At 58.0% G+C, this 24,289-nt stretch overlaps 1 protein-coding gene across 3 annotated transcripts; it reads left to right on the top strand.

The window, feature by feature from the left end:
* Window positions 1-749: 749 nt before the first annotated feature.
* Window positions 750-24,016, top strand: SHF (Src homology 2 domain containing F). Of its 3 annotated transcripts, none has more exons than XM_083850441.1 (7): window positions 750-1,420; window positions 9,096-9,225; window positions 10,244-10,462; window positions 11,909-12,046; window positions 14,888-15,059; window positions 15,395-15,528; window positions 18,777-18,914. In XM_083850441.1, the coding sequence occupies exons 1-6, from the start codon at window positions 938-940 to the stop codon at window positions 15,516-15,518; spliced, it is 1,266 nt and encodes a 421-aa protein (XP_083706567.1). In that variant the 5' UTR covers window positions 750-937; the 3' UTR covers window positions 15,519-15,528; window positions 18,777-18,914. The 3 variants fall into 3 exon arrangements, with proteins under 3 accessions (XP_083706567.1, XP_083706565.1, XP_083706566.1); XM_083850439.1 differs by having other exon boundaries at window positions 753-1,420; window positions 15,395-15,514; window positions 18,777-24,016; XM_083850440.1 differs by lacking the exon at window positions 11,909-12,046 and having other exon boundaries at window positions 754-1,420; window positions 15,395-15,514; window positions 18,777-24,016.
* Window positions 24,017-24,289: the final 273 nt, after the last annotated feature.

Genomic DNA, 24,289 nt, shown 5'->3' with positions numbered 1-24,289 from the left:
CTGCACTTTAATAACAATTCCATCATCTCCATCTGCCAGGATTCAGTTCGCTGCCGCTAGTGTAAATGCTGCCTTGGTATTCGCTCTGTTCCTGGCAGTTTTTCTCCTCCTGAAGTCTTTCGTGTCCCGTATTCCCCACTATGAAATTTCTCATTTACTTCTAACCACGGCTGCTGAGCTGTGTCCCCGTCTGAGGCTCGGGGACGAGCCGCAGCGGTGGCAGTCTGTGGGGACAGTGGGTGTTGGGGAAGGGGTGCGGAGGAGGATTCAGGGGCGGAGGTCCGGGGACGGGGCTGGGAGCTGCTACCGAGGGGTAGGCGGCCACGGGGAAACAGTTGGTCCTGGGTCCGCGGGCGAGCAGGGCTGGTGATGTGTGCGGGCAGCCGCGGCCCGCCGCTCGCCGCCTCCCCGCGCAGCCCAGCCCCGCACGCCCCGGCCCCAGCACGCGGCCCGGGGCCTCGGCCCCTGCCCCTCTGCTGCTGCCATCTCTCGCCGGCAGCCACCCCGGCGAGCCCGGCGGGCCCGGGCCCGGCTGCGAGGCTTGCGGGACTCGCTCCGGGGCAGCCCGGAGCGCGCCGAGGGAGCGACGGGGCCGGGCCCCGGGGGAGCCCCGCGGCGCCGAGCGAGGCCGTTCCGGCTGCGCGGAGCCGAGCGGGGCTGAGGGGAGCGGGGCGGGCCCGGGCCGGGCGCCGCGGAGGGCGGGCCCGGGCGCAGGGGGAGCGGGGCGGGCCCCGGGGGAGGCGGGCCGGGCGCGGGGGGAAGCCGGGCCGGGCGCCGGGGGAGCGGGGGGGAGCCGGGCGCGCAGCTCGGCGCCCCGCTCGGAGCAGCCGGCGCCGCGGCTCCGGCAGGTGGCACTGGCCGCCTCCCTCGGCCGCCTCCCCCGCTCTCCCCCCCGCCCGGCCCGGGCTCCGCCGCCGCGCTCAGTCCGCCAGTGCCGATGCTGCTGAGCGGAGCGGCGGCCGGCTCGGAGCGCGGCGCCGGGGCCGGGGCCGGGGCCGGGGCCGGGGCGGGCGGCGGTGCCGGCGGGGCCCCGCAGTGCGTGGGCACCATGGCCCGCTGGCTCCGCGAGCACCTCGGCTTCCGCAGCGCCAAGCCCGCGCCGCCCGCGCCGCCCAAGCCCGACTACCGCGCCGGGCCGCCTCAGCCGCCCCCGCCGCCGGGGGGCGCCGCCGAGCCGCTGGCCGCGGCCCAGCCCGACATCGTGGCCGCGTACCGCCTGCAGAAGGAGCGCGACTTCGAGGACCCCTACAGCGGGGCGCCGCCGAGCGCCGCCCCCGACGGGCCCCGCTACGTCTCGCCCAAGCACCGGCTCATCAAGGTGGAGGCGGCCGAGAAGGCGCCCGCCAGCCCGACGCCTCCCCCCGCCGCCCCCGGCTCGCCCCCCGCCGGCCCCGAGCCGCCCGACGAGCCGCCGCAGGAGGTGAGTGGCCCGGCCGCGGGTCCGCGGGGGCGGGCAGGAGCGGGCTGTGCCCCCTGCAGCAGCCAGCCCCGGGGGGGCTCCTGCCCTGCGACGTGCCGGCCGGCAGCAGCAGCAGCAGCAGCAGCACGGGGGCTGCTCCCGGGGCTCCCCGCCGCAGGTACAGCGCTGGGTGTGCGGGCTCAGGCCCTGCTGGCCCCTCACACGGCCTCCCGCTGCCTGCCCCCTTTTGCTCCCTCTTTGCAGCCCGGTGCTTGTTGCTCCGCGGAGGCGACGACCTCCCGGCCCAGGGAGGCCCCACGCAGCTCGGGACATCTCCAGAGGCCCGTGACGGTCGGACCGGCCGCCCCGGGCCTCCTCCTGCCCCGCGTGTGGCGGCGCGGATCTCCTCGGTGAGCCTGCCAGGGCCTGCCCAGGCTGTGCCAGCTGCAGCCGGGCTCCTCGGAGCTGCTTTGTCAGGAGGCGCCCGTGCCTCTTTGTCTGATGCCTCAGAGCTGCCTTCTCGGGGTGAGAGCAGCGCTGGGTGCTGCCCGTGCCTCCCACTCCAGGAGCGGGGCCGCTGCGGCAGGCAGGCGAGGAGGCCAGAAAAGTCCTCGCCGGGCAGCGGACGGGAGCAGGGAGAGGCTTCCTGCGGGAGGCAGGAGCCGTGTGGCACCGGGACCCTGCCGAGGGGCAAACCCCGAGGGGCCGCGGCCGTGGGCACTGGGCCTCCTCGCGGAGAGGCTGATACGGGGACTGCGCAAATAAAGGCAGGAGGGCTCATTAGCGCCCGTCAGCGCCGCAGCCTGCAAGATGGGGCTTGTCAAGTGAACTTGACGAGATTGCAGATCTGGCTGATGGAGGGAATTGTTGATACAATAATCACAGACTCGGGCTTGGCGTTGCCTGACGTGCTGAGGAAACACACACCGAGCAAAATCCGCTCGGGAGTATTTTACGCAGATGAAGAACTTGTAGCTGGCGGATCTTTGAAAGTTGCTCTTAATGAGCAAGTGCCGCTGGGAGGTTTCCAGAGGGGCCCGTTCAGTTCCCTGGTCCTCCTTCAGGTCCTCCAAGTTCCCTGCTGCAGGCAGTGGAGGAGGAAGAGGAGGAGGGTGCTGGCAGAGGGCACTGAAGGTGCTGTTGCAGGGGTTTGTTTTGCTGAGGCAGGCTCCTGGCACCTAGATGATTTTGAAAGGGACCAGGGGAAGGCTGCACTTCTTGGAGGGACGTGGGCTTTGGTATGTGAAGGGCCGAGCAGGAACTGTGTGGAGTAGGGACTGCTGGCCAGTCCAGCCGCGCCTGGCTCGGGCTCCCTGGGCATCAGAGCACGGGGGTGAAGCTGGAAAGCTCAGTGAAGAGCCAAGAGCTGGGAGGCATCTGGGGAAGCCCAGCTAACAGTGGGAGGCTGAAGAAGACCCTTTGTTGTATCTGTGGCAGATCGTGATTAGATTATCTCCCAGTCTCATGCGTGCCTCTGAGGGGAGGAGGTTTCTAATTCTTCAGGGCTTCGGTAGGTGATGGACAAAGGCAGAGCTCCAAAGGCCGGTTGAGACAGAAATAAGGTAGGAATATTTGATAGGGCATGCAGCTAGTCATTGAAACAATTTCCCTGGAGGAGCAGGAGAGTGTTCACCATGTGGAGCGCTTCTGCTGGGCTTGGGCACCCTTTCTGGCTCCCATATGCTGGCGTTGAAGTTGGGCTGGGTGGTGGGAGGATTCCCTGGCCCCGGCAAGGGCGTGATGCTCACGGTGGTCCTTTCCGGAGATGGTCCAGGGGGATGGAGGGTGCCTGCTGGATACTTGCTCTTGGTGACACAACATCAAAGTGTCCTGGAGCAGGGAAGGCACGTCAGGGCTGGGAGAGAACCCTGATGAGCTCTTTATGCCAAAATGGGGTTGTGGCAGGCTCGGTGCTCCCGCTCTCAGAAGGAGGTGGTGGGCCCTGTTCCCAGCTCTATTCCATGTCCGCAGTGGGAAGCGGGACTCCAAAAAGCGCTCGCGTGTGGGTCCTGAGTTGTGGTGATGTCGAAGGTGAAGGGCGAAGTTTAATTATAGGTACAGGCAAGGCTCTGCTGGAGCAGAGAGGTTTTTTGTTAAGAGTTACACTGAAAAGCACGCTAATAAAATGTGCCGCCCTTCCAAGCGGGAAGGACAAGGAGGGACGGAAGAGGAAGGAGCAGCCACTGGCTCGTGGCTGTGTGGGCAGGCTGAGGCAGTGTGGGTTGTGCCACAGGTGCTGCATTGAGGCAGGGGGACCACGTTCCCTGGGAGCCCTGTGCCTGTGTAGTGCCATGCCTTCCCTCTCTGGAGAACTGAAGAAGGGGCAGGAATGTCTTGGCAGCAGCATCCCTCCTGCCCCGGCCATGAGTACGTGCTATGTGATTTGCTGTCATCACGTCGTGCTGCGGTACGTGGGGTTTGCAGCATCTCGTGGGGACGTGCTTAGGGTGAGCTCTGCGGTAGCTCCCTTCCCATCACAAAAGCTTGCTGGAGGTGGCGGGGACCAGCAGGGGTCCTTCAGCAGTCCTTCCCCTCCAGCAGCAGACAGAGGGCTGATACCACTCGCCTGTGCAAGGGGGACCCTTGAGATGTCTTCCATGCCGCATTTGGAAGAGACACAAGAAACGGTGTCACCAGGGCTCCCCTTGATGCACGCGGGTGAGGTTCAGCCTGTTCTCAGTGAAGGGACCTTCTTCATGGGAGCGTGGGGACACCGTGCCTCAGCCCCGGGCACGACGCGCTTGGGGTTGGGGTTGTTTCTCTGCGCTGTTGCTCCACATGTGGCTTTACCCATGTCGAGGCCGGAGCCTTGCTGGAGTGTTGCTTTGTGTCATGCCTGTCGGGACCGGCCGGTGGCTCTTGCAGTTGGCCCCGTGCTGCTGGCTGCAGGCCAGGCCCTTTGCAGAGCACTGGGAGCCTGTCCTGCTCAGTGACACCTTACTCTTCCTCAGGATCTGCCTCTCCTCTTCGAGCTGCTGCACGCCAGTGACGACGGGGACGAGGTTGTGTGGCGCAGGGGTGCGTGGCTTCGGGTGCTGCCAGTTGCCTGCGGTTTGCCAGCGTTCAGTCGCAGTGTGATTAGGGTCAGACCCAAAGTCTGGGGCTCCAGATGCAACGTTTGTGCTCAGAGGGCAGGGTCAGTACCGTGGGGTGTGGGAATGGCTGGCCAGGAAGCTCCTGGGCGTGTGTCTTTCCTGAGAGAACCTCCCCGAACTGAGTCATCCTGCAAGATGCTGTGCTGTCTGCCCCGGGCTCCCTCCTCCTCCTGTGCCCTGGGTGCAGCGTGTCCGGCTCCTCAGGCAGGGAATCCGACCCTTCTTGGACAGCCGGCTTTTGGTTTACCTGAAAGTGTGGCTTTGGCACCCACTAAAAGCTGAGTGGCAAGGTGATACCTTTGGGAAAAGGTCCTGGGGGTAAAACTGGGGAAATCTTGCACCCAAAGGAGAGAATGAACTGGGTTAAATTAGAACTCAGAGTGCCTCCGGTGTGAAACACGGGGACTTCCTAGGGAACTACAAACACACGCATCTCCAGCCACTTGTTTATAAAGTGAAGGATCTGCCCAGGTGTCCTCTGGCTGGAGACAGACCTCTGTATGAAGTGGAGCGTCTTGTTATGGCAAAAGGCAGTGGCAGGTAGGGCGTTTGTAGGTGAGGTAGTGCAGAGCCTCAGGTCTGCCCTGGGATTTCGGTGTCTGAGCCACGATCTCTCTCATGGAGAGCTGCTGTCTGTCCCGTTCCCTGGTGTGCTGCGTAAAAACAGTTTTAACACTAGAACCTGGCCCTTACCTTTAATTTTGGTTTGTTTTCCTTTCATACAGTGGGCATAAATAATAGAGTGAGACTAGCCTCAGTGCGGCAGTGGGGATCTGGGTGTGTGTTGCCGTGGCAGATTAATGCATGAAACGTACTCGTGGGCACAGAGAGGACGTGTCGGGGGGTCCAGGTGCTGATTTGCCCAGCTGTTCTCCAAAGGATTGCTCTGCACCAAGAGCCGTCCCATGGTGTTGGCTTTGCAGGTCAGGCATGCCCTTTGCACCAGAATTGTTTCAAACACAGCAAAGGCTTCAGCCCATGTATGGGAGGGAGCAAATGTGCATCGGGGCTTCTTGCTCTGGAGCCCCGCACCGTTCATGATGTCCGGCGCTCGGATTAGGAAATGTCAAAGATGCAGTTTCCCAGGCAACCTTAATTCGGCCCCACGTGCCAGTGCATTGGGATACAGTCAGCAACTGCGTGGTTGCTGCAGTTCGTCCTCCAGGAGCCCTGCCTCGCTCTCAGCGCTGGGTGTGCAGTGCTCCCCTCCAGCCTCGGTGCCTGCGCTGCGTTGCCACTTGCTTGGTGTTGCACCCTGAGTGTGCCTGCTCCTGTGTGTGGTTCGCAGTTCCCTTCTCAGCTTTTCCATGCCTTGCCTCTTTGCCGTAGTGCCTGACCAGTTCAGATATGAAAGTGTTTACGTTCTGAGTGCCCTGTGGGCTCGACTCTTACTAAGAGGTATCTTTGAGGTAGTGGAGGAATAAAGCCAGCGTGGCAAGAAAAAACACCAAACCCAGGGAGCCTGGCGACTCAAGCACCTGACCTGGGCCATTAGTTCTGTGCCTGACCGAAGCCCAGCAGACCACATCCCACCTGCACAGGGCCATCTGATTGCTCCAGAGCATCTCTGCAGCCCCCTGCAAGCAAAACGCCCAGTTTTAGGACGCTTGGGCTCTCAGCAGAGATGCTTTGGATCGGACCCCACAGTCCTCTAGACCTGGAGTGTGTCCCTCCCGCCCCAGGGAGCCAGACCCAGGCACCCAGGGGGTGCAGAAGGGGCTTTCCTCCTGTTTGGAAGAGCGAACACTGCATGCGGAGGAGCCTCTTGGCTGCAAAGCTGCTGTGCTGGCGCCCTGTCTTGTCTGAAGCTGCTCTGTTCATGGGGTAGGAGAGGGAGGGTCCAGGACTGGTGCCAGCAGCAAGCCAGGTGTCTGTCTATCTAGTAAAACACATCTAGGAAATAGGCTTTGTGGCAGGTTTTAATGCAGGCGGGTTTGGCTGAGGACAGGAGGAACGAGCAGGCAGCCCCTTCCTGACCCCGGGAGGATCAGCCTGCTGCATTCACAGCCCTGCAGCCACCTCGGAGCTGGGAGAGCCCTTTGTAAAGGGCGAGCGCTGAGCACGGTGTCTCTGAAGGCACAGAACCAGGCAAACGTGGGCGCTGGGTCGCTCCTTGTCGACGTGCCTGGCACGGCGAGCCCCTGCCCCTGTGCATGTCGGGGTGCGTGTCTGCGTGTTCGTGCCTCCCTCGGCGCTGGTGCTTGTGCAGATGAGCTGTCACCGGCTCCGGGCTGTGCTCTGCAGAAGTCCTTGCAGCAGTGGCCGGGTTTTTGCGGCTTTCCAGGACGTGTGCTCAGCCTGCGGGATGCTCTTTGGAGTGGCGGGCACCAACCTGCTCAGTATCGCCCAGGCAGCATCCGACTAGCAGGCTGAGCCCCTCTCTGCCTTGCGGAGGGTGAGGGTGTCCAGAAAACAGCTCTTTGAGGGGCTTCTCAAAGGCAGGCATTAACACAAACCAGGATTTCAGCAGCAGCGCCGGCTTGCATTCGGGTTTCATGCTGACGCCCCTAGCCCATGCTGGGGAGGGAGGGCAGCTCGAGCAGACGAGCGGCTGCAAAAGCCACTGGCAGCTCAGATTTCCCTGGGCGGTTTTGCCCCAGTGGTGGTGAGCAAAAGGCTGCAGCCCTTGGGCTCGGTATTGCCCCTGGGTCCCATGGGGCCCCGCGAGCCTACATCACCCTTGGCTGAGGGAGGCAAAAGCAGCCACAGCAGATTTCCTGGCTGTTCCTGGAGCCCCGACGTGGCATGCTGGCACTGGGCCCTGCCTGCAGACGTTTTGCTCTTTCCATCTTATCCAGAGAAGCTGATGCTCTGAGCAGATATCTGCTGCTGCTGCTTTCACACCAGTGCTGAGCAGCGTGGGCATTGTCTCGCTACCACATCCGAACCCTCGCCGTGCATCCATCCAGGGTGTCTGCAAGCCCTGGGGCTGGCCGTCTTTGCTCGGGGGATGACGCTCTGCTGTTTGTGCCTCATTGTGGCAGGGCTGGGCTGGGAGAGCTGCCCTGGGGTGAGCGAGAGCTGCCCGGGAAGCCCACAGCCCGCCAGAGGAGGCAGGTAGGTGATAGAGGAGCTGCCTCTTTCCTCCCGCAGCCTGGAGAGATGCAAAGGCTCCAGGCAGCAGGGAGGTGTTTACAGCTCCAGTTCCTGTCCCCTTTTCCTGCTGTGTTTTGTTGCTCGAGGCTATTGTCAGATGCTTTTCACAGGAAGGAGGAAGAGGGGTTTTGTTTTAAACGGATTACGGGAGCCTGAGATTAATTTGCAAGCTGCCCAGGTCAGTACCGCTGGCTCTGCCCGGGGCAGCAGGGTGCAGTGACACTGGGCTTGTGGGGACCGAGACCAGGATGGGTTTTGGCTGCTGCCACACTGTGCTCAGGTTCGTGCTGCGGAAGCTCAGCAGAGCCAGCATTGTGGTCAACAAACCTTGCTGGATGTCCCAGCATGGCAGGTGAGCTGGCAACAGACAAGATGCTTGGGTGTGCTCAGACCCATCCAGAAATATCTCCTTGGCCCTAGTTTAGTCCCAGATGCTGGGGCTCGAGGTGGCACGTGCAGCTCCTGGCTTGTAACGGGCTACGGCGTTGTGTGATGGGAGCGCTCCTGCCGGGAAGCCGCTGAGATGCTGGGGCAGGAGCGTGGCTCTGGGGAAGGGTGGGGACCGAGCTCCAGGTCATCCCTCCTGTCTGCCACAGGGTTGTGTCTCTGTTGCTCGTAAGGACAAACCTTGGTGTTTTTTTTGTTTTGTTTGGTTTTTGTTTTCCTTGAGATACTGTACCTGAGAGGCTCTTGGTGCTGTTTTCTGCTGACTCCTGGTTGCGTGGAGGAGCCCGTCCGACATCCCTTGGCATGTGTGGAGATGCTGCAGGGTCCTGGGAGAGGGATGGAGACGAAGCTGCAGGCTGTTCGTAGCCCTTTTGTTAAGGAATGTCTCCAAAGGAGCCTGCAGGAGCCCTGGAAAATAACCAGCAAGCTCCCAGTTGTGCCAGCTGACACCCCTGTACTGGGATCTGGCCTGCTTTGGACGAGAAAATGCGGCTGTGCGTGGGGAGCTGATGTCAGTGCCTTCAGAGAGGACCTTGCTGGGGCATCCGTTCAGGCGCTGGCGGCTTTGCTGGTGCCAAGCCGCTGCTAACGGAGGAGGCTGGGCCGCCTTCTGCTCTGCTTGGCTCCGGCCCAGCTTTCGGGACAAAGGCTGGAGCGTTTCCACCGCTGAGAGCCTCGCGCGGGTGCCTGGAAAGCTGCCGGCTGCCAGCACCTGCTCGGCAGGGCTCTGGTGCTGTGAAGCCCACTCAGCGCCCTTGTTCCAAAAGAGGATACGAAAGGGGCAAGCGAGGGGTGGCAGCAGCCCTGTCCCAGGCCCCCGGTGCTGGTGCTCTTTACCGTGGTTGCGCTGGCGATCCTGGGCTCCTGCTTGCTTCACTCCCTCTCCCAGGACTTGGGGCGTGAAGGCACATCCATCCCTCTTCCCTTTGGGGCTTGGGGTCCCGGGTGCCTCTCTGGCTTCTCCTAGCAGAGCTGGTGGTGAGGTGTGGTATTCGAAGGGGATTCAGCTGGTCCCTACCCCCCCCCCCCTAAACTTTTGCTTTCCTCCCCTTTTCCAGCTGGCTGTCCTGGAGGACTATGCAGACCCCTTTGACGCTGCACAGGTGGCCGGTAGCCAGGCAGGGCTGGAGAAGGTGACGGAGAATGATGGATATATGGAGCCATACGAAGCCCAGAAGATGATGGCTGGTAAGGTGGAAAGCTTTGCGCAAAGGCCACTGTGCTCTTTGCGGCTTGGGTCCCTGCTGCTCTGTGAATTTGGTGGCCACTATGCTCTGTTCCTTACAGCTTGAGGTGGCACCAGGTCGCCCAGACAAGGCTTCTGAGGGCTGGCTGGCAAACCTGTGTGATTGCTGCAGTGGTGCAACAGCTACTTTGCAGCCAAATTTTCACAGGTTCATGCTTGTGGGATGGGCTGGCCATAGCCAGAGCACTTGTGAAGGCTACCCAAGCATTAAAGGCACCTCGATACTTCTGCTTGCGGTGCTGCCCGTGAGGCTAAGCCAGAAGAGACATGACATTCGATGCATCTGGCATAAAACAAGACGGATGTGGGAGCTGTTTAATTCGGTTATGATGGGTCCAGAGCGTGCCGTTGTCTGCTGCAGCAGCAGGGTCCCCAGCGGTCTCATTTATGGCTTGAAAGCAGGCGAGGTGAGAGCACATGCTCCCGAAGGCATTGCTCTTACTGCTGCAGCGCATGCAGGGCCGCTGTGCTGGCGTGTCTGCTCCAGGCTCTGGCTCTGCTTTGTAGTCCCGTGGTTTTCCTGGAGCAAATGGTTTCTGGAAAGCTCACATGGCTTTTGGAGGAGACTGTTGCTTTTTTGGAAAAATCAGCAAGCGACAAAGAATCTTGTGTCTGCAGAGAGGCTTCAGTTTTGCTCAAGGGAAGGGCATTTTATTAAACCAGTCACACTGGATGTTCAGGGGAGAAAAGCAGCCGTGCTGCTTGTGGGGACTTATTTCCTGGGACGGTCTGTCCCCATGGACCCCGCTTTGCAGGGAGACACTGCAACGTGGGGAGAGAAGGCATCCTGGTGCTGGGGACCGCTTAGGACCCAGCAGCTTTGCTGCTTGTTTAAGGCACCTGCTGGAGGTTTGGGGTCTGCTCCATCACCAATGCTCCCTGTGTTGCCCTTGGGTGAAACTCAGCCCTTGGGGAGCATGGCCAGGTGAAAAGTTTGTGGTCCCTTCCCTCTTCCGCTAGAGATCCGCCAGAAGGGCCTGCGGGAGGCTCCGTCCCGGCCCCTGCACCTCTACGACACTCCCTATGAGCCTGTGACCGGAGGGCTGGAGGCAGACAGCGACCGCCCCGCCTGCCCCAGGCCCAGGGAGTCCCGGCTGCCTGAGGATGACGAGCGGCCTCCAGAGGAGTACGACCAGCCCTGGGAGTGGAAGAAGGAGAGGATCTCCAAAGCCTTCGCAGGTGAGCCAGGATGGAGGCAGCGGTAGTTGTGTAGTGTTTTGCAAGGGGGAAGATGGGTCCTTGGTGTGCCTTTATCCTTGTCGGATTGGCAGTGTCAGCCTCCCCGTTCCCATGGCTCGGGGAGCGCTCCTTGACTCGCAGTGGCTACTTTTCTTCAGCAGGGCTGGTGGGAGCCAGGCTGGGGGGAGTGGTGAGGGAGCTGCCTCGGTAGCCTGTCCGCTGCTCATCTCCGGTTGCTGTTCCCCTTACTGTCTGATCTGCACCTCTGGTGCAAGCTGACCTCCGTCTCCCACCCCAAATTGCAGGGCTGGGGCTCCATCCTCAGCTCAGGCAGAGCCCTCCTCCTTCGGGACTCCCTTTGTATGGACAGGAGCTGGGCACCCCCCAGGAGCCTTTGGCCCCGCAAACGTCCAGCCTCCTGACCTATTTATCCGTGCTGCAGGATCGATTGTGTTTGTGTTTGTTAATGAGGAAATCCATGCTGTGCATTAGCGCTGGCTCCTCCGCCAGCACTGGCTAATTGCCATGCTCATATCTAGGATGCATTTAATTGCAGCATTGTCTGTCCGCACTGCTGCCAGCAAGCACAAGGCGCTCGAGACAGTGTTTGTTGGCGCTGCGCGGGGATGGCGGTGAAGAGGTGTGGAGATTCGGGCTTGGGAGTGACTCCTCACCTTTTGGGTGAATGCATGTGCCAGACCGGACGCTGCAGTGTCTGGTTGTGCCTATGGGAGGCCAGGACCTGGGTCCCAGCACAGTTGTGCCAAGATTTCAGCTTCTTGGGCTCTGCTGTGAATCACTGGGCTGGGTTTGCGTGGAGGGGTGTGCGCTGCAGATTCGCTCAATGCCCCTGGGTGGAGGAGGTGTGCTCATGGGCCTGCCCCATGCGTGGGTTCTGCCCGGGCTGCTCCAGGTTTGCTCTGAGTCTGGAGGAAATTTGCACGTGGCGAAGCAGGTTGCGGTGCCATGGACCTGCAGTCTGTTTTCTCCCGGCTCCAGAGCAGGTCCTGCTATGGCTTCTGGAGTGTTTCTCCTTTCTTGAGAAGCTGGGAGCTCTCTGCTGGCCCCTCTGCGAGCCCCCTGATGGGCACCTGGTACTGGCATGAGGCTAATCCATGGCGAGCAGAGTCTGCACCCCCTTCTCTGCCACTGCCGCAGCCTGCCTGCAGCCCCACGGTCATGGACAGCAGCTTGTCCTCGGGTGGCCTGGCTGTCCCCGGGAGCTCTGCTGGGGTACTGGGTACCCCTGTGTGTGTCCCAGCAAGCCTTGGCTGGCATAGGGCCCCTGGGAATTCAGACCTTAGATCTTCACCCTCCCAACTGCTGTCCTTCTCCCTGGGCTTGGTGTTGCTGACTTTTTTTTTCTAAGCCCTCTCTTTCTCTCTCTCTCTCTCTCTTTCTCTCTCTCTTTCCACTCTCCCCACCTTCATCCCTCCCCTTATCCAGTTGAAATCAAGGTCATTAAAGACCTGCCGTGGCCACCGCCGGTGGGACAGCTCGACAGTGGTGAAACCCCCCCGGACGGTGAGGCTGGTGCCCCCGGCCCCCCGCAGCACGGCCAGCAGAACTACGAAGACGCCAACGGTGGGTCTTGCATGACAGTGGGGTGTCCGGGGTGGGCTGTGGCCAGTGCCCGCCACAACCCTGCCCTGCTGCCTGCCAGCACTGGGACACTGCCACGCTGGAGCTTGTCTGGACCTGGCAGGGCTGCCTGTGGATGGATGCTGCCGGCTCTGTGCTGAGCAGTGCAGATCCACCCTCCTCCTCCTCCTCTTCCTCTTTCTTCTCCTCCACCTTTCCCCAGCTCCTCCTGGCCCCTTGCTTGTCCTGCGCAGGATGCCAGACCTTTGTCCTTGCCTCTTCTGTGTCTCCTCCGGTTACCTGATACCTCCTTGCACATGGTAGTTGAGCTGCACCAGGGGATTATTCAGTGGCAGAGCTATTATCGTCTGCTTTGTTCTCTCTTCTTTGCCTCCAAATTCCCATCTGATGGCTGCTTTTACTTTTTTTGACAACTGCTGAGCATTTAGCTGATGTTTTCTTGTGACTCTTAATACCCAGGTCACTTACAGGCATGGTAACCACTAATTCAGATCCAACCACTGAAGTTTGGGGTTGTTTTTTTCCCCAAGTGCATCACTTCATCATTTAGCACTGCTCTGTTTCATCTGCTTTCTTTATTGCCTTGCTGCTCAATGGCAGGGGATCCCTTTGGATTCCTGGCTCTCGCTTTTGCTGGCCTGAACAGCTATATCTCCCAAGGCACACTTTGTCGTCTCAGGTTCGCCTTGTAGCGAAGCCCTTTTTGCATACACTGAAAGGCAGAGCCCCTGGCAAATCCCCCTTGGACTCTGCTGGTTGTCTCGCTTATGAAAATCAATGACTGCTGCTTCTCTTTTGACCCATTATTAATTTTTTAAGGACCTTGCTCTTACGCCATGGTAGATTAGTGTTTTTTTTTCCCAACAGCGTCAGGTAAGGGGCTTCTGTCAAAAACCCACCCGGGCTTTCAGGGCTGGCCTTGTTCACGTGCCACCGCTCTTGCGGAGAACTGGGATGGATCTGTGAGACGTGACTCTGTTCTGCAAACCGACGGCTCTGCCCCGGTGTGCCGTGCCGCCTGTGCGTCACTAACACTGCTCCTGATAGGCGCTGCGACGTGCCAGGTGCAGATGTCTGATTTCCTTATCTGCAATTACCCAGGTCCCTGCAGAGCTTCGTAAAAAAAATTGTATGGCTTTTGCTAAGTTCCCAGGTGGGTTTGAGCACGAGGTTGCACGTGACTGCTGATTTTGCTGCGGGATGCCCCCGAGCAGTGCGGCTGATCTGCCAGCGCCATGTCCCGGTACTGTCCCAAATGTTCTCTTAGGGATGCTACAGGCTGAAGTAATCACCAAAAAAGAAAGGTCTAATGGAAACTTCCTGCTCCTCTTTGTACAATAAATGCAGGCGTCATGAAGAATTAATTTCTGTGCTATACAGCCTCTGCTCTTACCCCATCATTTTTTATCCTCACAGTCACTCTGACACGCACCCTGCTCCTGATGAACACATCAGTTTGTCATTTTTCCTGGCTTTAGCAACACAAATTCTCGTTTTTATTTTGATTTGCTTTGTTGTGTTAAGTTTATCTTGCCAGAGTTTTGTGTTATTCTCTACTTTGCCTGTCTGGGGCTGAATTGAACTTCTTGAAGGATGTCTTCTTACTCCTAGGGGCTTGTTTTTAATATCCTGTTTAATCATGTACATGCTTCTGCTGCTCTCTGACAGGTGCAATGTATTTCTTCTGAGCCTCCAATATGATGACTTTGTGCAGCCAGCAAACACTTCAGTGTTTTGATTGTCTGCCTTTTTAACGATTGTCCCAATTTTTTAAGGTGATGAGTTGAAATTGAAGTCTGGCTGTTATGGGCAAGAGCCAACCTCTGCAGAGGCACGGCTTGCCTAGCCGTAATGCTGGGCACTTCGGCCCTGAGCAACTCCTGGGGGAATTTAAGCCGTGCTAAGCTGTGGAGGTTGTGGAGAGCTGACAAAACCATGCCAAACACGCCCACCAAGCAGCCAGGGCATCCCTTGGGCCGGGGTCCTGCTTGTCCTGGAGCTCGGCCACCCCCAGGCTGTCTGTGCCTCTGCGGCAGCAGCCACCGGCAGCCTTGAATCAGGGCAGTTCTGACAGATCGATAAGTAATTTGTGCGAGGGGGCTCTCCTTGCAGGGGAGCAATAATGAACTCTCTGGAGGAGGGAGAAACAATATTATTAATGCTGAAATCATCCTGCACGGAAATAACATTCAGTGGGAGGCTGGGTCCCCAGGGCACATCTCAGTTAATCCCTTGCTGGGCGGCGTGCGCTGGACCACTGCGGTTCGTCGGTGTGCAGGGTGGTGTCAGGGAGGCATCTCTCAGAGGAAACGTCTCCCTTCCCCTCCAGGGATTTTATTTTCCACCGCAACAGAGGTGGAAATGTGTCCCTTGTTTTCAAACTGCCTGCCTCTCCTTTAAGCTCCATCTTTCCCACTCCTCTTTTTTATGCAAGATTGGAGAGCCTCTCAGTACTAATTCTCTTGATGGAAACGCCTAATTGTATGCCGCAGCCACTGAATCTCTTGTTACATTAGCCACACCTCTCTGTGTTTATGAAACCTCCCTGAAAAATATATCTAGGGGCTCAGGAGCCCAGTCTGCACCAAGTCCTGACTTGATGTGGATGCACACTTAAGCATCCCCAGGTGCCACTGGGAGCTGCCCTGCCCCTTATTTAGAGCAGGGCATCAGGGCACTGAGAGGGGACCCAGTGATGTGACATTTCTGGCCACCTCCACAGCCCCCTGCTGTGTGGGGAAAGCTGGCAGCATGGTGGGTTTATAATTAGTCCAGCCCGTCAGCCTGTCCCCACGGCTGCTGTGATGTCCGTCTGTCTTGCAGGGCCATCGGAGGGGCTGGGGTACGGCCGCACCTCGCCCTGCAGGGAGGAGAAGGCCAGGGCTGGCCTCAGACACGGCACCAGCAGCCTCAAGAGCACCAAGACGCTGAGTGCGGAGCCTGGCCCCTTCCTTGGGGAGAGGATTGACCCTGCCCTGCCCCTGGAGAGCCAGTGGTGAGTCCTGCCTGCCCTCCCCGGGTCCACGTTGTGATGCTGCAGGGTGGCAGACCTGCTTCTTGCCCTTGCCTTCTACCCCGGCACCATGTTTTTCCCACCTGCTGCTTTTCCCTTCTGCCCTCCTCTGAGTCCTGCTGTCCCCTTGTGCCCTCCGCATCCCCCAGGCTGCCCCGCTGTGAGCCCAGCAGCCCTTTGTCCCCCAGCCCCGGTGTTGCCACCCGCATCCTTTACCCCCAGCACTGCGGCCGGCATCGCTGCTGCCCGGGGCTCAGCCTGTGCAGGCTCTGTCGTGCCCAGGGTGTGCACACAGCTGGTCCCACTCCTGCCTGCAGCTGGTACCACGGGGCCATCAGCCGGACGGATGCAGAGACGCTGCTGAGGCTCTGCAAGGAGGCGAGCTACTTGGTGCGCAACAGCGAGACCAGCAAGAACGACTTCTCCCTCTCCTTGAAGTGAGTGAGTCCGGGTGAGCTGCAGGGCGGGCGCACCTTCGGGGCCGTGCTGCTCTCGTACGTGCAGCACAGGTGGCACTGCCGTGTGGCACTGAGCGTAAACGCCTGGCCGAGGGCACCCAGAATAAGGTGATTGCCTGCAGCAAGCCCAGCCCAGAAATATTCTGCCTGGGTTGATGGTTGCAGGCTCCCTGTAGGCTGCGCTCAGCCACCAGAGGTGGCCAGGTGGTGCAGAAGGTGAGCCTTAGGCTTTGGGTGGTGGCTCACATCTAGATTTGTACCCGTATGGTGCTGTTTCACGTGCATCCAGCTGCACTCTGCGGGGGCACACACGAACTGGCTGCCGGCGTGCCTGTGCCCCCAGCGCTGTGGGTGCTTGGCACCTGTGGGTGGGCGCATGGCTTTGTGCTGGGGTGCACACGTGAGTGGGGGCCTGTGCCGTGGGGAGAGGGGGTGGCTTGGACACAACTGTGGGGCAGTTTCTGCATTTCTTTGTGGGATGGCACGGGCTTTTGACGTTTGGTTTGGTGTCTGGCAGAAGCATCTCTTGGGAAGACTTGCAGAGCTGGAGGCAGGCTGCGTTTCCCTTGGCAGTGCTAGTAATCCCTCAGACGGATAAAATGATGGGCCTTATTACTCACTTGCATGTGTCTGATTACAGCTTCCAGCTCTGGCTTGTTGCTTCCCTCCATTTGTAGCTGAGTTTTATGAGAAAATAAAGTCTGTACAATCCCATTATTTATGAAAATGTGGGTACCCATCCCTTCCTCCCCAGCCCACATAACCATCGAAGCTTTCGCTCAACCACATGGTAGAGAGGGCATTGCGCTGCTTTGGTTTCTCAGCAGGGAATCCTCACCCCCCACAGCACAGCTTGGTTTCTGCTTGGGTTTTGGAGGGTAATCTTAGCACCTTCCCTGAGTTTTGCAGCTTCCCTGAGAGCCAAAACTGCATGAAGCATTGAGGTATGTGCCCAGAGCAACTTGCTCAGCTCTTTTGGGAGTACTGGGGCAGCCTGAACTCCCCCAAAACAAAGCTGTTCTTGTCCAGCAAATGATGATGGATTAGGAAATACCTTCCTGCCCTTCTGCAGGATGAGTATATTAGCTCTCTTCCTGGCAAGCATGAAAAAAGTATTTACTGAGCACTTCAGTCATCTCTGCCCAACAGCAGCCCACATATCCCTATGCTTTTCTCAATATACTTTTAAGTTTTCCCAGTGGTCTCTGTACCTGCATTTCTCCCTGGCGATTTCAGCCTCCCCCATTTATTTCCCGGTGCCACAATTGTGAATTAGATTGCTCCATCTCTCTAGTTTTTATGCTTTACTGCTGCCTTCAACACCAAAGTAGGGCAGATGTTTAGCTGAAAAAAAATCATTCTTCTGCAGTTGTAGCTTTTAGGTCAGACATCAAGCTTTTTGGAAGAGCTCCCTGTTTTCATGTATTTGTTAGAATTTTTACTGACGTTTTAATTTTCTCAGTCATTTTTTCTTGTCTTGGATTGTGAGCTCCTTTGAAGCAACAGCTTCTAGTGGCCAGTGAGTTGTGTTTGAGAGGTGGTGTTGGGGTTGGTGGAGTTTCCTCCCTTTCCAGTGTGGAAAGCACCAATACTGCACATTTCTCCCTTTTCATTACCTCTACAAGCCAGTCATCCTTTTTTTTTTTTCTCCCCCTCCCCCCCTTCAGTTCTTCCTACCCATCCTTAGCCTCATGGCAAAAATGGCCAAGTCCTCTTCTCAAATGGTGTGGGTGGGTAGGATGTGGCTTTGCAGCAGTGTGCTTCTGCCCGCAGGAGACTGCATCCCATCCAAGAGCTGCTCAGGCGACGTCCACCAGCCATGCTTGCAGAGAGCACACAGCCTCAGGAACATGATTTTTACTGCACTGCCTATCTCTATAGAGCCTTTTCAAGGAAAATCCCTAGGGATGCTTTTTATATAGCTGTAAGCTGGTTGCCTGCATCTCTTTTTTTTTTTTTTTTCCGAACTCTTTTTTCCTTGAGGAAGGAGGAGCAGCTGAGGAGATGGTCTGAAAGGAGAGCTCAGTGCTGACCTCCAGTCCTTTTGTGCTGCCTTAAAGGAAAATGTGCACAAAAGAGAGCAGCAGGAGCAGGTCAGGTAGCTGGGAGGTTTAACCCTGCCGTGACAGGCCTGGCTGGGCCACCCCGTGCTGCCTGTCACGGGCAGGGCTGTACTGCCTTAAATGCCCGGAGGATGATTGCCCCGTGGCTCGTGCCTCCACGAGAGGGGCTGAAGCCGTGGTGCGGAGACCCAGGGAGTGATTTGGGCAAAACCCAGCCTGCTTTACCTCTTTTCCTGCTCTGGACCTGGCACTAATCCTGCACTGGACTCCTACGGGGTGCAGCACCTGCGGGCAGCCGTGTGCCGGTTGGCGGAGCGTCCCTGCCGTGTGTGCACGCTGCCGGGGGGGCTGTGTGCGGTGCAGCCCCCACAGCTCCACTGCTGGGGTGCAGGACCCCCCGGGTCTGCAGCCAGGGTGCTCCCAGCAGCACGGTAGCCCCCCGAGCCTGGTCCCTGGCAGGGAGCCGCCGTGCTGCTTCCTCTGCTGTCCCCAGGGGTCCGGCTCCCTGCTGATCAGCTCCTAAATGGATTGCAAACCCATTCTGCTAATGCAGCCGCTCTGTCCATTACGGGCACCATCTCCTGCTGGGGGGATGGGACTGGCCTGCGCGGAGCTGGAAGCGGCTCAGCATTGCTGATGAGGTCCTGTCTGCTTTTAAGTCATCAATATTTTGCCGTAATGTGCATTCCAGACGCTGCAGACAGGCTGTGGCTCTCCTCGGAGACGCAAATTAATAGCAACAGGGCCATTAGCCCGTCACTTGGAATCAGCGCTCGTGGCAGTATCTGCCTGCGCAGCCGCGCATGGCTCGGTGCCCGTGCTGTGCCGGGAAATGGCCTCGCTACGCTGAGCAGGTTTTATGGAGCCTGCAGTGGTGGTGTGGAGTTGGGGGGGCCTGGAGGGGGGGGGTGTTGCGTGGCTGGCCACTGCCCAAAGGAGAAAATCTTGCTTTGCCACAGTAAGGCTGGCCAGTGCAGCAGTCCAGCTTCTCCTGGCACAGCTGCTGTGTGAGCCAGGGTGGTTGTAAAAGGGGTTTTGCCACAGGTTAAAGGGTTAAAACGCTGTCTCTGCGTCACCCTGCGGCTGCAGGGATGGGCTGCCCAGCTCAGGGGAAGGAGCTGGTGGGGGGGTGGGGGCCAGCTGTCCCCCCCTAACCTTGCCTTCATCTCTCCTTGCAGGAGCAGCCAGGGCTTCATGCACATGAAACTGTCCCGGACCCAAGAGAACAAGTACGTGCTGGGTCAGCACAGCCCACCGTTCGACAGCGTGCCGGAGATCATTCATCACTATGCCAGCCGCAAGCTGCCCATCAAGGGGGCCGAGCACATGTCCTTGCTTTACCCGGTGGCTATCCGCACCCTATAGTCCTCACCCTGCACAAGCCGGGCTGGAGGCTGGGTGGACCCAAAGCTGGCCCGTCTGCAGGGCCGAGCGCTGCGGTGCCGAGGATGGGCTCTGGATCAGCGAGCTGGGCACGGATGGTGCTATCGGGGGTCGCAGCAGCTGGACCCCTCATCCAGCTCCCTCGTACGGTGGTTCCTGTGTGCTGGTTTGCCTGCTGGGATGATGGCAGGGGGGCCCAGCACGAGGAGCTGAGCAGGGTTGGCCGCCTGCTGCCCTCGCCCCCTCCGGGAAGAGCTTGGGAAGCAAGGACTGGAACTGGGGCCATGGAGAGGACCTGGGGGGAGCAAGGTGCAGGAAAAGGGGGAGAAAGCATCCCAAGGTGTGTCCTGAGGGTGCCTGGTTCTGCCCACGTCCTGTGAGGGAGAGGACAGCCCTGTGCCCACAGGAGAGGAGGCTGGTGCTGTCCCCGGCGGGGGCACGGGGTATGAGTGAGGCCCGGGGGGCAGGTGCTCGGTACTGGTACTCACTGCCATCGTTTGCCAAATGTATATAGTGACCGGTCTCGGCCGCACGTGCAGCACCACTGCCTAATAAAGCGGTGCATGGTCGTCTCCTGCTCCGTGGTGTCCCTGTGCCCTTGCCCCACCACCTGGGCGGGGGATCAGTGTCGCACTATGCCATGCAAAACCGCAGGGAGGGGGATTCTATTAAGCAAAATTACTTGGGTTTTTTTCACTCGCTCACACACAGAGGCCCATGCACCTGAGTGGTCCAACCAGCTTACTCTCGTACGTGGGGGACCAGGGACGCCACTGGTCTTGTCCTGGCAACGTCTTTGAGGTCCTTTGTGGGCAGCAATGAGCTGATTTTTGGACGTAACTGTTATGCTCTGCAGAGAGGGATGCTCTTTGGGATCTTTTGCCTCCTCGTTTTGTTTCACCCCTTGTAATTAGGCAAAACACCTGAATTTCACAGGTCTGTTCTCTGGGCATCTAGTAGCTCCAGTCCTGTTCTTCATCTTCCTGGCACCTTGTCTCTGGGCTGGTTTGTTCCTCCTCTTCCTATGGCTGAAGTTACATCTGGTGCTCTGCAGCAGTTGCTGCATACTTTGCCTTTTAACCTTGGTCCTGGTGGTTGCTTGCTACCATGCCCGTGCACATATCTTCCCATCTGGGCTTCGTGATAAGCTCAGCTCCTCCACGATGACCCTGACAATGCGTTCCCTTTCCCCTCCTCTCCCTAGAGTGGCCCTGCCACATGCAACAGAGGGGCTGGCTGGGGCAAGTCCGCTGCTGGACCAGCAAAACATTTTTTGTCTGCTGAGCATCGGCAGAGCGAAGCGCTGGGGCCGTTGGTGCCCTGCCGAGTGGCTGTGTGAGAAACGATGGCCCTCCCCATCGCCTGCTCCCAAGAAATAACTGGCCCTGCTGGTTTGCTGGGGGTATGGAGATGGTCTGTGGAACCATGGGGACTTAGTGTGGGCTCTGGGGTTTTCAGGACTCGGCCTGTAGCTGGGGGATTGCTGTCCCGTCGCAGTTTTGGGCCGCTCTCGGGGCATTGCGCGAGGCTGGCGTGCTCCCTGGAGCCTGCAGAAGCTGTGGTGGTTTGTTCCCGGATGTTCAGCCTTCCCCGCTCCCTAAAAGGCTGCGGTTTGAGCTCATCAAGCGCTCGGTGTCTGCTTCCAGCAGTGCTTGGCTGCTGGCAGCCCCTGCTGCCTCTCCCCAGCCTTTTCCAGTGGGGATGGAGTTTTGGCTAGAGGGTTTTTTCTCCTGGCCCTGCCTCTGCGGGGGCTGGCGAGCACCAGAGCCCACGGAAAAGGCTGGAGGTGCAGGAATACATTTGCAGAGATGCTCTTAGATGCCCTTGTTGCATTTAAAAGGTGTCAAGGGGCCCCGCTGTGTGCTGATGGCCCCAGCGCAGTGCTTGTCCCCGGGGGGATTGCCCTCTATGACTGTGGCAAGGAAAGCAGAGGCCACCTGACTCTGTGCACCCAGGGAACAAAGGCACAGGAGAGCCATGTGGTTTTCTTTTTTTTTTTTTTTTTTTTCTCGAGAAATGGTGGCAAAGAGCAAACAGCCTGATGGTGAAATCCCACCCCCGCAGCCTGGCTGTGTCTTGGGGGTGTCCCTGCCAAGCGCACGGCAACTTCTGCGATTATTTCTCTGGAGCTGGTTTAAACAAGGGACAAGGTGTGACTGGACTGGCGTTCAATGGACACTCACGGGCGTGTAGGTCCTGGCACTCCCCCCGCCATCATTTGCCCCCGGGGACTTCTGGTTCTTGCTTCAAAAGGCTGATCACGGTGGAGGATTTTGCCTGTAGCGTTTGGCCTGTTGCGCTGAAGGGGGATGCTGGGGATGCCTCCCTGAGCTGCAGGGAAGGAGTTGACCTGTACAACCACCCCAGTATTTCACATCAGGCAAGGAAGCAGCTCCAGTGGGGCCTGGCACCTACTCCTGATGCCGTGGAGGTGAAGGCTCAGCAAATTGGCCTCCCAGGACCCGGGAATGGGAAGAGCAGAAATTTTTTTTTTTTTTTTGCTTGAGTCCAGCTACTGTCTCTAATGCAGTTGGTGCTGTTGCCTCTCGTCTTTTGGCTGGGTACCTCTGAGATGCGTCTCACTCCGTCTTCCTTACCACACCGCTACGGGTAGTTGGGAATGGAAATTACATCCCTCCTCAGCCCTCTTCTTGTTAAAGAAGCCCAGCTTTTCTAGCATCTCCTTGTACATCATGTTCTCTAGCCCTTGCCACCCCAGTGACCCTCTGCAGGCCACACCTCTGTACTGTACCTTCCAAGCAGGGTTAGCCTTGAGGTCAGGCCAGAGTCAAGGGCTATTTTGGAGAGAAGCAGAACTTCCCTAGGCCCAGCTAGGCTTTTGCCCCTCTTCACAGCATTCCCAGAAGGTACTGGGCAGCAGGCATAAAGAGGGCTTCCCGTTCACTGCGACGTGAGGACAGCACCTCAGCCCAGCTGGCTGCCCCTCACACAGCAGAGGAGATTCTGCAGGGAAGGGCATGCAGAACACAGAGATGTAGCAAAAAGCCAGCCCGCAGCTTGACGTCGGGTCAGCGGATGGACCTGAGCTGCTCAAATCAAGCAGATCCATGCAGGTCCTGTACATTTTGGGTCTGACTTGGGGATTCCCACGGGAAGTACATTGCTGTGGAATTAACTCTGGGTCTGGCCAACGTGTTGCATCCTCTGTGATGGGAGCTGAACTTCAGGGGCTCCCCAGAAAATTTCGATGGACTGAATCCCTCTTCAACTGGTACTTTAGTGCTACATTTGCTCTCCTGTGGCTGAAATGAGTGGTGTTTGGAAATAAAAGTGGGACAGGCGTGTAACAGGGCTAGAGAGATGACAGGGGATTCCCATTCATGAGTATGCTCATGCCCAGGGTGGACAAAGGCCTGAGAAGCCTGATGTGGCTCTGAGATTAACCCCACTGAGGGCATGAAGGTGGAGCAAAGACCTTCCTTTGTAGCAATTCCCACCCCACTTGTCCCAGCAATCCCCCATGCCCTCCCAGCTGCCTCTGTTCCCCATCCCTGCTCCCTGTCAGTGAAACAGCTCTGTCATTCATCACCTGATCTCTAGTCCCTTGCTAAGCCCTCCATAATCGCCAAGCTGTTTTAGCATGCTGCAGGCCCTGATAATGAAAGAAGTTTGTTTTGTAATTGGATTAGTGCTGCTGGGAGCATGCTCTTGCACGGTGGTCGGGTCAGAGCTGGCACAGCCCCCGAGCCCTGTGCTGCTCCGCCTGGTTTTGGGCCAGCTCAGGGCTGCGCTCACTCCTGCACAAAACGCCACTGGCCAGAAGACAGTCTTGCAGAAGGAAGGCAGCGCAGAGGGGTGAGAGGCTGATTCAGGGCAGAATTTGAGCCTGCCCTCCTTGGAAGCTGGAGTGTGTTTGCTGAAACTCCATTACAACCCCTAACATCTCCCACCTGCTGGGAACGAAGCACACTGGTTAGCACCAAGCCTTGCCTGGGTTTCATCACCCTTCCCAGCATGAGCCATCAGGGCTCCTGAACGCCTCACCAATAACCGGCCCTTGCAGGGCTGGGTAAAACCCTCAGATGGGTGTAGGGAGTTGTCCATCATCCATCCCCCCTCCCGGCTCCCCTGGCCTGGAAAAGCCCCTTTAAACCCAAGTCTAGTGATTAGTTTAAACCCCAGCCCTCCCAGCAACGCCTGCATCACTTGAATGTCTCTGAAAACAGTGCCCGGTATTCTGTTTCCAGCCACAGCAGTCTCCAGTGCTGCAGGAGGAGGATCAAATAACCCCGAAGCTCCGCTGCCAAAGTTTATAGCAAAGTGGAGAAAATTGTTCCCGATCCCTGCAGGCTACCAGCAAAACGTGCGGTGTAGCACATACGTAGCACACACATGCATATGGCACGCACATGGCCCAGCTGAATGCCTCCTTTCAAATCTTGTGGAGACCAACTTATTTGACACAAGGGGCAAGTTTCAGCTCACAATTCAGAGACCACCCTTGCTCGGTCCTTTTGGCGAACTTCCCCAGCATCATCTCAAAGCAGCTACTTGCTCCTGGTGCTGTTTAAAAACTGTTGAAAAATATCTGTGCTTGGATGCCTCCACCTCATTTTCGGTCTCCGCTTGTGATGAGTTCCGCCCTTTTCCTTGCACAATTTTGGAGGGATGTCTCCAAACAGCATGCTTGGGCAGATCTTTTAGGTGAGATCTTCCCGGTGCCTTGCTACTGATGCAGCTGTGTCCCTCCCGAAAACTCACCGTCACTCACCCCTGAACTGTTTGCTGTTCGTATTAGTGGGGTCGCTCTGAGACGGGGGGTGGAGAAGAAGTGCTAGAAATATCTCTGCTCGGAGACACTACTGTTAATACAACCCATCATTTATTTAATTAGCTGGTTCCTCTGCTGTAACCATAACCATCACTTCCATCACTGGAAACTGGTTCCTACTGAGTGGCAAATCAAACTTTCCTTAACTCCAACCAGCCTAAACATGCTGCATCTTCTTGTCTAAGAAGTCAATTATGAAAGAAAAATCATTATATTAAACTGACGCAATGTATCTGTGAGAAATTCTGTTTCCATTTGCCTTCCTATCTTGAAGGATTTCCTTCAAAACACGGGTCAGAGCCTCACAAGGTTACGAAAGCCTATATATGTTTTAGTCTCCCTTTTCCCTATTCTGGATGTGGGAGGCACATTAGCTCAATTTCTTTGCTATTTGAGCTCTATCCAGGTAATCCTAAATCTGATCCTTCTTTCACAGTGAGATGACCTTGCTCCTTTCCTCCTTGCTCTCACACAGCACCTCCTGGTTGAGCCTCATCTCATGCATTTGAAGTGTGT

This window comes from Anser anser, assembly GCF_964211835.1.
Source record: "Anser anser genome assembly, chromosome: 10".
In the NCBI taxonomy this organism is placed as follows: domain Eukaryota; kingdom Metazoa; phylum Chordata; class Aves; order Anseriformes; family Anatidae; genus Anser; species Anser anser.
This window is presented reverse-complemented; position numbering and strand designations above follow the sequence as displayed.

Excerpts from the sequence above, each read along its gene's own strand:
- SHF (XM_083850439.1), top strand. The coding sequence starts at position 938 with ATGCTGCTGAGCGGAGCGGCGGCCGGCTCGGAGCGCGGCGCCGGGGCC. Across the intron at positions 1,421-9,095 it reads CCGACGAGCCGCCGCAGGAG|CTGGCTGTCCTGGAGGACTA; the intron begins GTGAGTGGCCCG and ends CCCCTTTTCCAG. Across the intron at positions 9,226-10,243 it reads AGCCCAGAAGATGATGGCTG|AGATCCGCCAGAAGGGCCTG; the intron begins GTAAGGTGGAAA and ends CTCTTCCGCTAG.